This window comes from Gracilinanus agilis, chromosome 4 (assembly GCF_016433145.1).
Source record: "Gracilinanus agilis isolate LMUSP501 chromosome 4, AgileGrace, whole genome shotgun sequence".
Classification (NCBI taxonomy): domain Eukaryota; kingdom Metazoa; phylum Chordata; class Mammalia; order Didelphimorphia; family Didelphidae; genus Gracilinanus; species Gracilinanus agilis.
Genome location: NC_058133.1, coordinates 99,776,899 through 99,794,305, shown reverse-complemented (window position 1 = coordinate 99,794,305; position 17,407 = coordinate 99,776,899). Strand labels below are relative to the sequence as shown.

General features: G+C 36.9%; 1 protein-coding gene across 1 annotated transcript in view; it reads right to left on the bottom strand.

Annotated features, from left to right (window-relative positions):
• Positions 1-3,738: 3,738 nt before the first annotated feature.
• PTPRC (protein tyrosine phosphatase receptor type C) overlaps positions 3,739-17,407 on the bottom strand; it is a 140,804-nt gene continuing 127,135 nt past the window's right edge. The window contains exons 28-32 of the mRNA XM_044674914.1: positions 16,328-16,462; positions 13,986-14,108; positions 13,176-13,354; positions 6,611-6,746; positions 3,739-4,014 (exon numbers count right to left, since the gene is read on the bottom strand). Of these exons, the coding sequence (XP_044530849.1) occupies positions 3,739-4,014; positions 6,611-6,746; positions 13,176-13,354; positions 13,986-14,108; positions 16,328-16,462 (849 nt within the window). The remainder of the gene's footprint in view (positions 4,015-6,610; positions 6,747-13,175; positions 13,355-13,985; positions 14,109-16,327; positions 16,463-17,407) is intronic.

Here is a 17,407-nt window from a genome sequence, read left to right as displayed (position 1 = left end):
AGTGCAGTCAGTGTAGATTTACTTTGGCCTGACTTTGCTTCCTTCTGGTAGTCTCAGGTCTGTGGAGGAAATTGCCCAAGTGATCTCATTGCCTGGAGGGATTAATGCCACTGACACAGTTACCTGAGCAAACCCCTTTAGGCACTGACATATGCATTCTGGGGCTAGAGATAAAGACAATTAAGTCAGAACCATTAAGCAAAACTCAGACTATTATTATGGGGACAACTAGGTGGCACAGTAGATAGAGTACTTGTCCTGGAGGCTGGAGGAACTGGGTTCAAATATGACCTCAGATACTTCCTACCTGTGCGCCCCTGGACAAATCACTTAACTCAACACCTTTTGCCTAACCCTTGCCCTTCTGTCTTAGAATTGTCACTAGAACAGAAAGTAAGGGGTCTAAAAAAAAAAAAAAAAAAAAAAAAAAAAAAAGCTCAGGCTTTTATTGTCAATACAACATAAATCACTTGAACTTCATCGGGCCTCAGTTTTCTCTTTTCTTAAAAAGGGGGTTGCACTAGAGCCTTGTAAGGTCCTTGATCCTTTGGTCCATAGTAAAGGTGAAAGGGCTATAGGTATTTATTCACAAGGGTCAAACTCTAAAGCCGAATCTTTCCTTAAAAGATTTGACCTTGGTAGTCTAGGACCACTAGTGATTTTCACGTCTGGAAAGGATTTATGTCAGAGCTGAAAGGGATAAAGACAGGAACTGGACTTGTGATTTCACTGAAATAGAGACCCATCTTGCCCCCTGCATCCCCATAGGGAAGCTCCTTCAGTCAACATCTGGCAATACCTTATCATCTTAGAGAGTTTCTTAGGAAGTCACACTGAAAGGTTAAGGTGCTTGTTCAAAGTTATCTAACCAGAATGTGCCTGTGGTAGGACTTGAAAGAAGGTCTTCTTGGCTTTGAAGCCAGCTCCCTATATACGAGCCAACTTTCACTAAAAGTGAACAGAGCACTGGTCTCAAAAGACCTGGTTTGAAATCATACCTCTAGTACTTACTCCCTATGAAATATATGGCAAGGCATTTAGGACCCCAGTTTCCTTATCTGTAAAATGAGGGGGTTTAGATGGGTTCTGGAATCCTGTACAGTTCTAGAGGTATGATATAATCCTGTAAAAGCCGTGTGTGTGTGTGTGTGTGTGTGTGTGTGTGTGTGTGTGTGTGTGTGTGTGTACACCCTTATTCTAAAGGTCTCTCCGTTCACTTTTTTTTTTAAACCTTATTTCCTATCTTAGTAGCGTTAAAAAACAAACAAAAAACTTTAAGGTAAGAGCAGAGACAAGATCCAGGGATCCATTTGCCTACCTCGCACCAGCCCCAGCAAAATAACCCTGACCCGAAGCCTCGCTCCCGAGAGGCGGAGCTACCCAGAAATCCACATCCTGCCTATGGCAGAAGGAGAGTGGGGTGCTGGGAAATGAAGTCCTGAGACACAAAATTCCACTTACATAGTAGCAACTCTTAAGACAGAAGGACAAAGGCTAGACAAATGGTGTTAAGTGACTTGCCCAGGGTCATACTCTCTCTATTTCACTTTATTAGCTTTAGGGAGGAAAACAACATATATCTGTAATACAATTTCATTGTCAATGACAATGACTATTCACAAGGAACCACTTACCTTATTCTTCCCCTAATCCAGTGAAGAGATTGAAAAGTCTTATGGCAGTTTCAATTGGCTAAATAACCATTCTTGTGAATTTTTTAAAAAATAATCTTTATTTTATGATTTGTAGCACAGATTTAAATCACAATGAGAAATGCACATGCTGAATTACAGAGAAAAGCAATTTTGGTTTTGTGTGTTTGAACTAGTGTAGCAAACTACTAATTAGAGAGCAGTCATGGAACATAGACCCAACTATGAAAACCACAAATCTCCGATATTTTGAGGACTAGACAGTATTTTACACGAACTCTCTGGAACCTATTAGCTCAAGGAACAGATGAAGAAATTGAGGCACCAAATGGTATTACAATCATTGCAATGGATCCAACCTGATGTGATAAATGATAGACCTGGCACAAACTACTGAGGAGGTTTCCAAAATTTGCTTTCCCAAATCCTAACTTGCTATTAAAATCCTTCTTAAGGTGCCTTCAGACATTTTTTCCTTTGTCAAAAAGGGCAAATAATAATATTAACAGAAATAATAATAATAAAAAGCCTTATGCTGGTGAACATGATAAACGTGGCACAGTACCTGGCATATAGTAGGCATTTAAATGTTTGTGGAATAGCATTGAATATATGGAGAGAATGAAAAGCAATGGAAGCTGGACAATCTGGGAACATAAAAATCACAGTAAGTCTTAAGTTTATGGCCAACATGACTACAATATACGACCAATGAAAATGACCTTCCCTCACCAGAGTTCTTCGTAAGTAGATATACCTGTTATTCCTGGTTTCAAAGGTTCTAAAGTGAAATGTCAAGGACTTTTAGGTCTCTATTATGAACAACAACAACAACAACAACAACAACAACAAGAATGTTGAAAATTATATTTATGGGCACTTGAGGTCTGCAATATCCTTTGCTTGTATTTAATTGCATTTGCATTGGTATGTTTTATTATGTATGACATTTGTGATATATCACATGTCATTTTTCATTTATCGGGATGTATAACTCAATTATGTACACAAAATAGAATGTTGGTTTCATTCTAAAAATTGGCAATGATTTCATTTGATATTTAAAAAACAACATTTGAAAGATTTGAAGTAAATGTTTTGATACTGAACTACTGGCATTCAATAAGATAAACACAGGCAAGTAGTCTGGGCTGGGCTTCATTGATAAACTAAATACAGAATTTCTTGGAAAATCCTTTCAGGAATAAATATTTTGCACAAATGAATTTGAGCAGTTCCAGTTTTCCCATTCTATGTGTGTAATGATTGAATTTGTCTCTCTTAAATGATGTTTATTTGACTTCAATTGTAACAAACAACAAAAGACTTGGGGTGTGGGGGTGGCATAGGATATGTAAATATACTAAGTAATTAATTCCAAATCCTATAAACAGAAAGTGGTTTATATCAGATGAATTGTATACACTACATGGAGACAGCAAAATATGTCCATTTGTTAACCCTGTTTAAATTAGGTTAAATAAGCATGGAAAAAGAGTGGACTAAATACTAACACCTGGTGTATAGGATTGCCAAGACTCAATACAGTGTATTTCCTTAATAAGCTTTACACAAACATACACTACTGCTTTTAGATGGCCACTTCTAGGAATCAACTGTTGAACTTCAAAATTAGTTTACATAGAACAATGGGGACATCTTGAGGTCGCTCTGGAAAATGTACTCATTTTCATTTCAAAATATATGCTCCAAACCAGTTTTAACTGATAAAATGATGCATCCAAAACTAAATAACAAACCTGAGTAAGATGGGGTTTTCCACTGCAGTAATCCAAGAGAGTTAAATTACTCTCCTCTAAGAGAGTTTTTCCTTTCTGTCTCTTTAAAACAAAAGAGAACCCAACAAAAACTGACAAAGCAAACAACTGGGTGAATAGTAGAAAATGTTTTGAATGACCACTGAACTATACACAGAATTTCATAAAAATATATAAAATAACTTTCACAAGGATTAAAAAATACTAGGGTCCCTAGTTTCCTAGATTCCATGGATCCATAGACTTCAAAAAAACCTTCAAAGGAAGTCAAAGGCTTAATTGCCAATGCCTTAAATCCATGGACTTCCTTAAGTACTTTCTGTTAAGGTTGTACTTGTGGGACCATTTGAAGAGCTTTCTGTCTCTTTAGTACCATCTGTGTTCTTGGGCTCTTCAGCCTTTCTGCTTTTGTCTTGGGGCTTATCCAGATCGACAGATGAACTAACACAGTTAGCAACCTGATTTGGTATGTCCACTTCATTGTCAAATTCGATTTTATCTTCTTGGCGACTACTTTTCTTTACTTCTCCATTCTGGGCAGGGTAGGTGTTGGCAATGACATCATACAGGAATTGGTATTGTTCCTTTTTTTAAAAAAGGAAAGAAGAAAAAAATGGATAAAAAGACAGTGCAATTATTTTGGTACAACATAAATTGATGGGAGATACCACTAATAAGCAGCTAGAAGTCACATAAGCTGAAAGTTACATGAGGAGTAGGAAGACCCTCCTGAACTGCTTGGGTTCAGAACTACTTCAAAAGTTGAGATTTCTGGTATGAATGTAATGGAATGTTATTGTACTATCAAGAATGACTGCTCTAAAGAAATCAGAGAAACATGGAACAAATCATGTCAACTGATGCTAAAGAAAACAAATCTAAGAGAACACTCTATACAACTTCGATGATGCAATTGGAGATGATAGTAGGGGACCAAAGAGGTCAAATAAAATGCAATAATCCATAATGGTTCTAGATGCCTGCTTCTGGAATACACTTGTCTGGCAGAGAAGTAGGGCACTGTAGGTACAGAATGTTACAGTCATTATTTGAAAGTCTTTTGCTTAACTGTTTCAAGAAAGGGAACACACTATGGAAGAGTTTTTAGGGAAGGGAAAGGAAAGGAAAGGGAGGTAAGAGAAGGGAAGGAGAAGGAGAAGGAAGGGGAAGGGAAGGAGAAGGGAAGGAAAAGGAAGGGGAAGGGGAAGGGAAGGAGAAGGGAAGAGAAAGGAAAAGGAAAGGGAAGGAGAAAGGAAGGGNGGAAGGGAAGGGAAGGGAAGGGAAGGGAAGGGAAGGGAAGGGAAGGGAAGGGAAGGGAAGGGAAGGGAAGGGAAGGGAAGGGAAGGGAAGGGAAGGGAAGGGAAGGGAAGGGAAGGGAAGGGAAGGGAAGGGAAGGGAAGGGAAGGGAAGGGAAGGGAAGGGAAGGGAAGGGAAGGGAAGGGAAGGGAAGGGAAGGGAAGGGAAGGGAAGGGAAGGGAAGGGAAGGGAAGGGAAGGGAAGGGAAGGGAAGGGAAGGGAAGGGAAGGGAAGGGAAGGGAAGGGAAGGGAAGGGAAGGGAAGGGAAGGGAAGGGAAGGGAAGGGAAGGGAAGGGAAGGGAAGGGAAGGGAAGGGAAGGGAAGGGAAGGGAAGGGAAGGGAAGGGAAGGGAAGGGAAGGGAAGGGAAGGGAAGGGAAGGGAAGGGAAGGGAAGGGAAGGGAAAGGTCACATATCTAGTTAAGTATCTGAAGGAAGATTTCAACTTGGATTTTCCTTCCTCAAGGTCCAGCCCTTTATCTACTGTACCATCTAGCTGCCTCTAATTACTTGAAAGTGATTGGATATAAAACCAAAATATGTTAGACTGTAAGCTAGTTGACATCAGGGCCTATCTTTTACCTTTCTTTATATCCCCAGGGCTTAGCACAGAGCTGACACCTAGTATGCACTTAGGTTGAGGTATTATTTGGCTGCTTGTTGTGTAATTAGAATCTGTTACTCTAAAAACTACAATTCCCAGCACCCCACTCTCCTCACATTACATGCTGACATTGGGAGGATATAAATTTAGTGTAACCCCGCCTCTTGCTCTCTTGTCTTCATGTCAGGGCTTTGGTGGAGCAGGATTTTTAGATAGGCAAGGAGAACTTAATCACGTAGTCTTAATTTTGTTAATAATTAGGATTTTTTACTTCTATTTCCTTTTTATTCCTTCTAGTTCAAGTGATTATTAATAAACATTATACAATTAATACTTGGAGTAGCTAGATATTAATTTATGTCCTACATTATAAATCTCTTTTATGTGTAAGGATCCTCTGCAAGTTTGTATGCATGGTCTTACTAGAATATTCCTGGTTATAGGGCAGTATTAAGGAAAGTACAAGTATGTTTTGAAGTGCTAAAAGCACCTTATTACAAAGCAATTAGCTTAAGTCAGTGTCTCAGCACAGATTTCTATAATAGCATTATAGGGAGGTTCTATTATATGTCAAGGATCAAACTCTAAAAATATCATATTTTCTCTCAAAATCCAAAATAAATTATGGAAGTCCTAAAATTAGTTTATTATTGATTTAACAATGTGGTGAATTTCCACTTAAATAAATATTCTTTATATATAAATCCTAACCCCACCCCTTCTCTTCTTCTAAACACATGTATAATCATACATACATATATACATAGGGTGCCCCAAAGAGTCTTAGTATAGTTTACAAACACTTAAATTTTAAGCTTATATATAAAAATATGTGCATGTAAAACATGTCTAAGTAAAAAGGCATATATATACTTTTAAAAATATATATTATATATAATATCAATATACTTAGTATATGTATTAGTTTTTTATTATTGACCTAGGCACAATTATTGATCTAGTTTCTCCATAGCATAGCTTCTTAACCTTTTTTGTGAAATAAATACCTTTGGCAGTCTGGTGAAGGCATTCGACCCCTTCTTAGAATAAGGTTTTTTGTCTACATTCATAATTGCAGGAAATGCTAATTTTCAGTTAGAGGTTAGTAAAAATAATGATTTTTTTCTGCATCCTTTCATAGAGCCATTGAAATCTACCTCAGGGGTACATACATTCCAGGTAAAGAACCCCTACTATGCAAAAAAGAAAGCCAAAGAGAAAAGAACTGTTGAAACAGAAGGAAAAAAAATTCGTGTTCAAATTTCTCACAGGATTTACTTACAAAGGATGAAACCATTTCTGGCCTGGCTCTGCGCAGAGATTTCACAACTTGAAAAACATCTATTACATCTTCTGTGTCTGCACAATCCAAAAGATTTAACAGAGCGCAAAACATTCCTGTTTGTTGTGACCCATCCCTGCAAAAAATGAAAAAAGCAACTTAAATTAGTTTGAAAGAGAGAGAGAATGTCTTGGGAATGACATTGCCAGAGTCCGTAATTTAGATCACATTTTAGCAATGTGGCTCTGTCAACACTAAGAAATATTTTCTAAAATAAATTATATTTTTAAAACGATTTGTGATCATATTAACAGTCAATGTATTTTTCTCAGCTAAAAGAAACAATCATTTGTTTTTATAGTTGTAAAGGACTGCCAAATACAAAGATATGCCTCATGACAAATTTGGTTGGGAAAAAAACTACCAGAAGAAATTATTATATGGGTCAGGCTAGCTCAAGTGTTTGCCAAACTTTTCTGAAGATCTGCAGTAAGGGAGGCACAGTAAACTTTTTCCCCAAAAGGGAAAAACTCTATCATAATCTAGAGAAGAACCACCAGACTTAATGGAGGAAGTTTAGTGACAAATATGTGTAGTCTTTTTTAACAAAATGATTTCTTTGTAGTCATAAAGATTCTCCTTTAATATGTATCCTGACATGACTTTTATCTTTAGGACAAAACATTATCCTTTGGTTTTCCTTGTATACTTCCACTGTTATTCCACCACTAATCCCCAGACCTGGGTCACCCCAAAAATTTTCACTCTCTGTCCTTCTCCATTACTAAAGCATTCCTGTAATAATTCATGAAAATTCAGTTGATTGTATCTACCCTAAATTCATATCCTATAACTTCAGCAAGGACCTCATGAAGGTGAAGGACTCCTTTTCATTCATCACTAACTGGCTCTGTAAAACATTTCCTATAGGGACTGTCTAAACCTCTTTCCTCCAGCCACAAACCATCTTTTTCCTTTTCAGCAAAATACCTTGCTTTCATACTTTACTGTTGTGAGTAAAGTTATAACATGATGGAATGAATGGAGCTTTGTCCTAAGCTAGGAAATATAGACATCTTTGTTTTTGTCCTAAGCTAGGAAATATAGACATCCCCATAGAAGAAAACAAGATCTCTTGTTTTCTTCTATGGGGAAGATGATAGGGAAGCAGTATGGTTATGAGTTGGCCTCCAAGAAGAGAACAAATGTGTTCTGTGGCTGATGAAACTCAAACTAGGGGTTTCCTAGCAGTAGAGAGGGAAGTCTGCCTCTGATCTTGGGGAGGTGTTTTCCTAGTGCCCCAGAGACCTCAAGCTGACTCCCAAGAAAGAGAAAGAAGACAGCACTGATACAAGGGCCTGATACAACCCATCACAGACTAGAACAATCTCAGGTCTCTATTTCTCCTGAAGGAAGACATTGGGATGACCTTTCAAGAGCGAGTGATTTGAGATCAGAAGATGCCATGAAAACATAACAAGACTTCTTTTACTTATTAGTGTTTATCTTGAATTTTGAGGGTAGAGGTCAATAAGTAATTGAGAAAGACCAACAAGTAAGTTTTGGGCAGACCCCCAAATGTCAAATTTCAGCAACCTGGCTGATAGATAGCTGGACCAGTGGGATTATTGCCCCTACTTTAAGGTTAAGCACATTTTCTCCTCTATAAAATAAGGGAATTAGACACAACTTTTGGTCCTTTCTAAACCTAATAATCTGTCATGGCATTGAGGGGTTGGGAAAATAGAAACTTCAAAGCCTCCTTTAGCCTCTTCCCCAATAGTACCAGTCAGGTTTGATTACTTCCACCTCCTATAATAATTGTGCTTCCTGTATAAGAAGCATGAGTCTACTTCTGAGAATTGCAGCTGCTGATTTAGATTACAACAATCAATGTGAGAGTTCAGTTGTCTCAAGCTTACTTCTGCTCAGAATTCTAAGAGAAACAATGAAGGAAGTGGTTAGCCTGACTCAGAATTCTGAGACTAGTTATTGTTTTTCTGATTGTGATATGCTCTCCAATACTGGAGTGAATGGGTGAATAGAGAACACAGTATACTTCACTGATTTGGATATGAAGAATTAAAGAATTAGAGACAGTCTTTATTAAATCCTAGTCAATAAGCATTCATTTAGTGCCCAATTTGTGCTTGTTACTACATTAAATCCTGGAAAACACAGATAAGAAAATAAGGCCCGGATATCAAGGAGCTTGCAGTCTAATGGAGAAAATGACATGGAAAAACTTCGAAGAGACAAGATATATGCAGGATAAATGGGAGATAATCAGCAGAGGTGAGGTACTCTCATTAAAGGACCTTAGGAAATGCTTTTTGCAGAAAGTAGGGTTTTAGCTGAGATCTAATGAAAATTGGCGGTAGAGATGGAGAGGGAGAGAATTCAAGGAATGGAGGATAGCCAGGGAAATGAATGGAACCAGAAGGGATGTGTTTTTCAAGAAAAGCAAGAACCAGTGTCACTAAATCTCAGAGTACATAGGGGAGACAGGAAGAAGTAAGGATTAGAAGTCTGGAAAGCAAGAAGAGGCCAAGTTACGAATGAATGACTTTGAACATCAAAGGATTTTATATTTGAACCTAGGGAGTAATAAGAAGTACCGGAGCTTATTGAATGTGGTGTGGAGGGGTGACATAGGACTATTTTTTTTAAACTCTTGCCTTCCATCTTAGAATCAATACTGTGTAGTAGTTCCAAGGCAGAAGAGCAGTAAGGGCTAGGCAATGGGGGTTCAGTGACTTGCCCAGGGTCACACAGCTAGGTAGTATTTGAGGTCAGATTTAAACCCAGTACCTCCCATCTCTAGGCCTGACTCTCAATCCACTGAGCTACCCAGCTGCCCCACATAGGAGTATATTTAAGGGATATCTCTTTAACTGGAGTGGAGGGATGAACAGAAGTATGGAGAAGTTTAAGACATGAAGACTAACCATTGGATTATTACAAAAGTTTTAAATGAGGTGATGAAGGCCTATATTAAGGTGGTAGCAGTGTTAGAGGAGGGAAGGAACTATATGTTAAAGATGATGTGAAAGTAGAATCAAAAGGACTTAATAATATTTTGGATATGGGGAATGAAAGAGTGAAGCATTGAGGATCATAATTTGGTTGAGAGTCTTGGTGACTAGGCAATGATGGGATGCTCAATCATAATATGATTAAGGATGGGAAAGATAATGATCTCAGTTTTGGACATGTTGAAATTGAGAAGGTTGAGACATTTGGCACAAAATGTCCAATAAGCAGTTGGAGATAAGAGTCAGGTAATAAGATAAGAGGTCAGGAGAGAGATTAAAGTTAAACAAGTAGATATGAGAATTATCAACCATAGAGATAATAATTGTATCCATGGGGGCTGATGAGATTATCAGGCGAAAGGTATAGGGAAAGAAAAGGAGAGGGTATAAGACAAAACTCTGAGGGGTACTTATAACAGTGAGCATGATCTAGATGAATACCTCATAAAGGAAAGTGAGGAATAATCAGACAGGCAAAAGGAGAATCTGAAGAAAGTCATCCCAGAAACCAAAAGGGAAGACAATATCAAAGAAAAGAGAATTGTTGACAGTGGCAAAGGCTTCAGAGAGATCAAGCATTCCTGCTAAAAAGACAAGAGATGAATTGAAAATTTGACCTTCAGATACAAGAATCAAGAGAAGCATAAAAAGAATAACAGGAAGGAAAAATCTTAAGATACTTAACAAGGTTAAAATGGTTACATTCCAACGTGGAAAATGATATATGTAACACCTAAGAATTGCAACATTATTAGAACAGTTAGAAGGAGTCCCTACATAGCCAGAGGGCATCAGTGTGAGTCAATTGTGGTGGAAAGATTTTTTTTTCAATGACAATGTAAGAAAGAGGGATTCCTGGGGAGAAAGTGGAAGGAAAGAAAAATGGGTAAAATTATCTTACATAAAAGAGGTACACAAAGAAAAATTTTACAATGGAGGGGGAAATGAGGTTTGGGAGCTGGCAGGCATTGCTCAATCCTGACTTTCATAGAAATAAGTTCAAAGAGGAAAGAATATATATGTGTGTGTGTGTGTGTGTGCACGCGTGCATATATATGTGTGTGTGTGTGTGTGTGTGCGCGTGCGCGTGCAAATTTTGCTTATAAAAGCTTCATCTCTCAAATACATAGGGAACTGAGCCAAATTCCTCAAATGATAAATGCCAAAGGATATGAACAGACGGTTTTCTTTTAAAAAGGCAAAGCTATCTAGTCATGTGGGGAAATACTCTAAATCACTATTGATTAAAGAAATAAAAATTAAAACAGCTCTGAGGTGTTACCCCATACATATCAGATTGGCTAACATGACAGAAAAGGAAAGTGGCAAATGCCTGAGGGGATATGGAAAAATAGGGACACTAATGCTCTAAGTTAGTAGAGTTGTGGAATAGTCCAACCATTTTGAAAAATTTGGAACAATGCCTTTAACATAGTAATAGGCCTTTACCACAAAGACAAAGGAAAAGGACATATATATATATATATATATATATATGCAAAAATATTTATAGCAGCTCTTTTTTTGGTGGCACAAAATTGGAAATTAAAGGATACTCATCAATTGGGGAATGGTTGAACAAGTTGTAGTATATGATTTTGATGGAATACTATTATGCTCTAAGAAATGATGAAGGGAATGGTTTTAGGAAAACCTGGAAAGACCTATATGAATTGATGCAAAGTGAAGAGAGCAGAACCAGATTATTGTTCAGAGTAACAATAATGTAATGATGATGAACTGTTGCTAATCTGATCAATACAATGATCCAAGACAATTCTGAAGGACTCATTATGAAAAACACTATCCACTTCTAGAAAGAGAACTGATGAACTCAGTACAGACTGAAGCATACATTTATCACTTTACTTTTCTTGCTTTTTTCACAATATGATTAATATCAGATATGACTTGCATGATTTTGCTTGTGTAATTGATATATTGCTTATTTTCTCAAAAAGTGGGGGGCTAGAAAGAGGGACAAAATTTTGAACTCAAAACATAAAATGAATGTTAAAAATAAAATATAATGCAAAATTAAAATAAAATAATTATCTCCCTTTCAAAAAGAAAAAAAATCTGTCTTGGTCACACATTGGATATGGGGTAAAGGGTGAGAGAAAGTGAGGAGTACACAATGACACCCAGGTTATTAATCTGAGAGGATGATGATACTGTTGATAGCAGTGATAGAAAGAGGAGATGATGTTGGGAAAATTTATTTTCAAACATGTTAAGTTTAAAACAAAAAGGTATAAAATATTTTTTAATTTTCTGCAGCTTCTTACAGCTTCAGTAGCAATGAAGGCAGTTGTTGGTGGAAGTAATACAAGGCTAAGGCTTAGCAGAGGAAGATCAGCAATATAATAAAAGAGCAAGGGACTCAAGAGACGAGGCTAATGAAGAGTTAAATTAGTTGGCAGCCAAGGAGTAAAGATGGAGAAAGGAAGAAGTGTAACCAGTTTAATCATGATGGACTGAGAAAAAGTTGAGAGATTAGCAATCATAGGCTAAAGAAAAAAGTCCGGGGTTGCAAAGCAGAGGATGAAGTAGAACATGGTGATTTGGAGACAAAAAAGTGAATAATTAGATCCTTTTTTAACGTTAATATCTTAGGATATATGAATAATAGTACCTTCCTATGGTTATAAGACAAATATAATTTATTTGAGTATAAGGAGAACATGAAAATTTGGTTGATGAAGATAAGCTACAGTGAATTAATCCACAAAGAGGACCTAGAATATGAAAAAAAAAGGAAATTTCAGAACTGTGTTAAAGAGATTTTGCTCTTTAACACATATACTCTCTAAGCATGAACCTTGTTCTCCTGTGCTCTGTCAGTAGTGATGAGAGAGTATACCACAGACTTTTGGGGTACAATATTTTGTACCAACTAGTTTTACTATAACATCTTAGTAAGTACCCTTTCTAAAAGCTAATTAAATCTGGATTACTAATTGATCTCAACTGACAACTGGGAGAGAAAACAGTGGTGGGGGTTTTTGTGGTATAGCCCTACAAGATATATTATATTCCTCCTTCTTAAGGTCCCCTAGAAACCTCTATCTGAGAACTTAACCTGACAATGGAAGTGGTTATTGGGAGAGTAGCTCTAGAACATGTGTTACTCTTCAGATCGTTTATTCCTTGAGTGCAAGGACTGTCTTTTGCCACATTGTGTGTCCTCACACCTAACACAATGCTAGGTAAATAGTAGATACTTAATAAATGTTTATTGACTGATTATCAAACTACCTCTCATATTTTATATTTCCCTTTTTAGTTTAAGCTCTTTGAGGTTGGAAAAGATCCTTTAAAAAACTCTTTCTATACCTACTACCCATCAAGATACTAGACTGTACATAGTATGCATTTGATAAATATTTCTTAAGTGGATTAGTGAATATTATATAAACCTTGCATTATACATATGCCATTTTCTTAATAAATAAAAATTAATTGAATTTTGTGATAATGGTGATCAATGTGGCAAAACCTGACTTCATCCAGTGCTCATTCTTTCTTACCTGCAGTGAACAAGAAGAGATGCAGTCTTGTGATGTTTTTGCATTTCAGTGCTATGTTTCTTTGGAAGTTTCTCTTTGAAATTTCTAATCATAGAGATTAATTCTCTGGGATAGGCAGGAAGGTCTTCCCCTTTCCAGTTGTTATATTGATACTGATAGACTGTTCGGGCATCTTTCCTCTAAAAGCCAGATGTCATAGAAATGTTATTAACTCAAATAACAACCCAGCACACTTTTCATTCTGATAACCATCTATTCCAGTGATGGCAAACCTATGGTACAGGTGCCAAAAATGGCACACAGAGCATTCTCTGTGGGCACTTGGCCACCCTCCCTACCCACCTCTCCATCCCCAGAGTTTGCATTAGAAAGGCAGAGGGATTCAGGTGAAGCTGTACCCCTCTCCCTCTCTACAGTTCCTGAAAACATTTTTTCACAACACTGGCCCCTCCATTCAGCAGCCCAGTGGGAGCACTTTCTCTCTCCCCTGTGTGAGGGGCAGGGCATAACCAACATATGGTGGGGGCAGGGTTACAGTGCATGGTCTTTGGGGTGGGGGTGGGCACAGCACTCAGTCTGGGGGTGGGGAGGTGGAAGGGGGGACCTCAGCACTCCATATCTAAAAGGTTTGCCATCACTGATCTATTCCATATCTACTTTTATAATCGGAAGCACTTTTTCTTAAATATTTTATAAATTATATTTCTAAATGTTACAGAAGTCTTTGGCTACTATGGAATTCATAATAAATTAAATAATTGTAAATTAAACCCACCCAAAGAACTCCCCCATTTCATGGAATTTTTATACCTTTGCATGTCTCAGTTCAAATACACGGATGGTGTACGCTGAAGATTTGTTCATGTCTTTTATTTCTACTTCCACATCTTCATATTTCTGCTTTCCTTCTCCCCAGTACTGGGCGCAAACATCCTAGGTTTGTGAGAATATAAGTTAGTATTTACTTGTAAACTTTGCTTGTGTGTTTTGCCTTTCTTTTTATCTCTCAAGTTTAACATAGTGCCTGGCACACAACAGGAACTTATTAATAATCATTGATTTGACCTTCATTCTAAATATATCCTTTGTTCTTCCTTCCACAGTGCACTCTCCCTTGTAATGAAAAATAAAAAAGTGGAAAAAATTTCTCCAGCAAAATAACACATCAATTAAGACTGTTAGTTAAGGCAATGTTCCATAACCTTGGGCCCTTACCTCTGCAAAAGGTTTTCCTTTTGATTGATACCAAATTGCACATAGAGTCGACATGTAAGAAGTAGTACATAGTAGGAAGTGATTAAAATTTTTCAATGTTAAACTAACCCATGCAGTTTCTAACATAACATAATGTATATAATGGGTGCATGTGCCTAACTATTTATCACTTAATGACTGTCTAAAAATCTAAAATTATATCCATATAAATATCTGTATCTATGATCTGAGATTTAGAGTTGGAAATCTTAGATTCTAGTCATCTAGTCAAATCATCTTGTTTTATAAATGAAGAAATTGGTATGCAGAAAATTGAACTAACTTGCTCTAAGTCAACAAAGCCATACAGTGTAAGAGGCAAGATTTGAACTAATATCCATTGATTCTAAAATGTAATCCTCTTTCTACTTCACTGAACTATCTTATCTAGGTCCCTTACAATAATTAGACACTCAAGTAGAACCAGACTGACTATGTGACCACAGGAACACCCTTTTGCTGAGGCAAATGCCCAAAGATATGGGACATTGTACATACTATCAACCTTAATTTATGTATTAGTTTTTCTGGAGAGAATTCTTTTCTTTTCTTTTTTTTATTACAAAGGATAGTGCACTGAGGAGGGAAGAACAAAGGATATATTTTGAATGATCAAGTAAATGAGCATTTAAGTATCGGTTGTGTGCCAGGCACTGAGCTAATCTTGAAGGATACAAAAACAGAGAAACACATGCAAGAAGTTCACAATCTAATGAGAGAAACAACATAAGAACAATGAAATAAAAACAAGAAGAATTTAGGGGAAAAGCCAATAGCATTATGGGAGATCAGGAAAGTCTTTTATTTTTAAAGCCCTTGTCTTCTATATTAGTATTAATTCTAAAATAGAAGAGCAGCAAGGACTAGGAAATAAATGTTAGGTGACTTGCCCAGGGTCATATAGCTAGCAAGTGTCCAAAGTCAAATTTGAACCCAAGTCCTCCTGACTGAAAATTTAGCACTCTATACATCGCGCTACCTAGTTGTTCCTCAGGAAAAGCTTCTCACAAAATGTAGGTGTTTAGCTGAAACTTGGGGAAAAAAAGCAAGAGAAAGTAGGAGGTAGAGATGGAAGAGGGAGAGCATTCCTGGCATCAGGGAGAACCAGCAAAAATTCAGGAAGCTTCATTCTCTTGTGAAAACAAACTGGAGGTCAGTGTTATTGGATTATAGTGACATCTATAAAAAATATATGTATATTTGGAAGGAAGTAAGATGTAAGTAAACTGGAAAGATAGAAAAGAGACAGGTTATCAAGGACTTTAAAAGACAAGTAGAGGGCTTTATTTTTTACCCTGGGGTAAATAGGGAGCCATTGCAGTTAGTTGAATGTGGAATATGACAAAATCAGAAAAACACTTTAAGAAGAGAACTTTTATAACTTAATGAAGAATGGACAAAACTGGAGAGGGTCTTGAGGGAAGGAGAACAGCCAATAGGCTATTGCTGTAGTCTAGGGATAAGGTGATGAGAGCATGCAGTATCAGAGGAGAGAATGGGTATATATGAGAGTTGCTAGAGAGGTAAAGTTAGCAAGGTTTGTCACACATTGGATATGGGGTAGAGGGTGAGAGAAAGTGAGGAGTACACAATGACACCCAGGTTATTAATCTGAGAGGATGGTGATACTGTTGATAGCAGTGATAGAAAGAGGAGATGATGTTGGGAAAATTTATTTTCAAACATGTTAAGTTTAAAACAAAGAGGTATAAAATATTTTTTAATATATGGGATAGAAATTTGGGACTAGAAATATTTAGGAGTCATTCACAAAGTGAATACAAAGTAGAAATCATGAAAGCAAAAGTTGATATTGAATCCCTTAAGACCTCCTATAAAGTACATTTTATTTGGTGGATGGTCATCCAGAAAGAGTATTGTAGTAGAGGAGTACAAACCTGATCCCCATCTTTCAGATCTGTCAACATTACAATAACTTTGACTTTTCTTTGAAAGACCATTTGCCAGAAGTCAGAAATTGTCTCCTTTAATGGCCCTTGGGTGGCAATCATCACTTCAGGTTTCCAATAGGTCTTTAAAAAAAATGTCTTGGTTAATACTAAAGAAATATTCTTTAAAACAAGTAATTGGTAATATAATTTTAATTGATGCAAAAAACACAATGTCAAGAAAATGAAGATTTGTTGATATGCGGCTTTTTAAAGTTACTGATTTAGCTTGAGTCGTTCAGTTGTTTTAGTCCTGCCTAGCTCTTCTTGACTCCATTCGAGGTTCCCTTGGTAAAGTTGCTAGAGTGGTTTGCCATTTCCTTCTCTAGATAATTTTACAGCTAAAGAAACTGAGACAAACAGGGTTAAGAGACTTGTCCAGGGTCACATAGCTAGTGACTGAGGCCAAATCTGAATAGACTCCTTATTTCCTTAAAGGAAAATCAACCCAGTCTAAGTAAAACAAATGCATCTTCTTTTGAATTACACCAAGTGATCATTTAAATGACAAGGTATTCTCTTGATCCCAAAAGTCCCACAAACTCATTTAAATCAAGAAGTTTAAATTTTAGTCCACTTCAAGAAAAGCCCAAATGGAGCAGAATACAGAGCCACAGTCCCTAAGAATGCCAAATCCTTTCTGCATGTGCTCAAAAATTTTAAAAAGTAATGAAAAATTTAGGAAGGGTTTGACTACAAATTCTCTCACTGAGCAAATCTAGATAGGTCAACAGGCTCCTAAAATGTGATTGTGCTTGGAGGACTTCTGGCCAAATCAATCCTTATATGAGTTTTTTTTTTTGTTTTTTTTTTTGTTTTTTTTTTGTTTTTTGCCATATTGAAATGATAGAAAAGGAACATTTTGTCCCTGTTAGAAAAGGAGTTTGCCAAAAGAAAAAAGCTATATTTCAGTGATATCATAAGCAAATTAAAAGAACAATGAGCATATTACTTATCAGATTTATGGATAGGAGGAGCATTTATGAATAAACCAGAGATAGAAAGCATTGTGAGATATAAAATGGATCA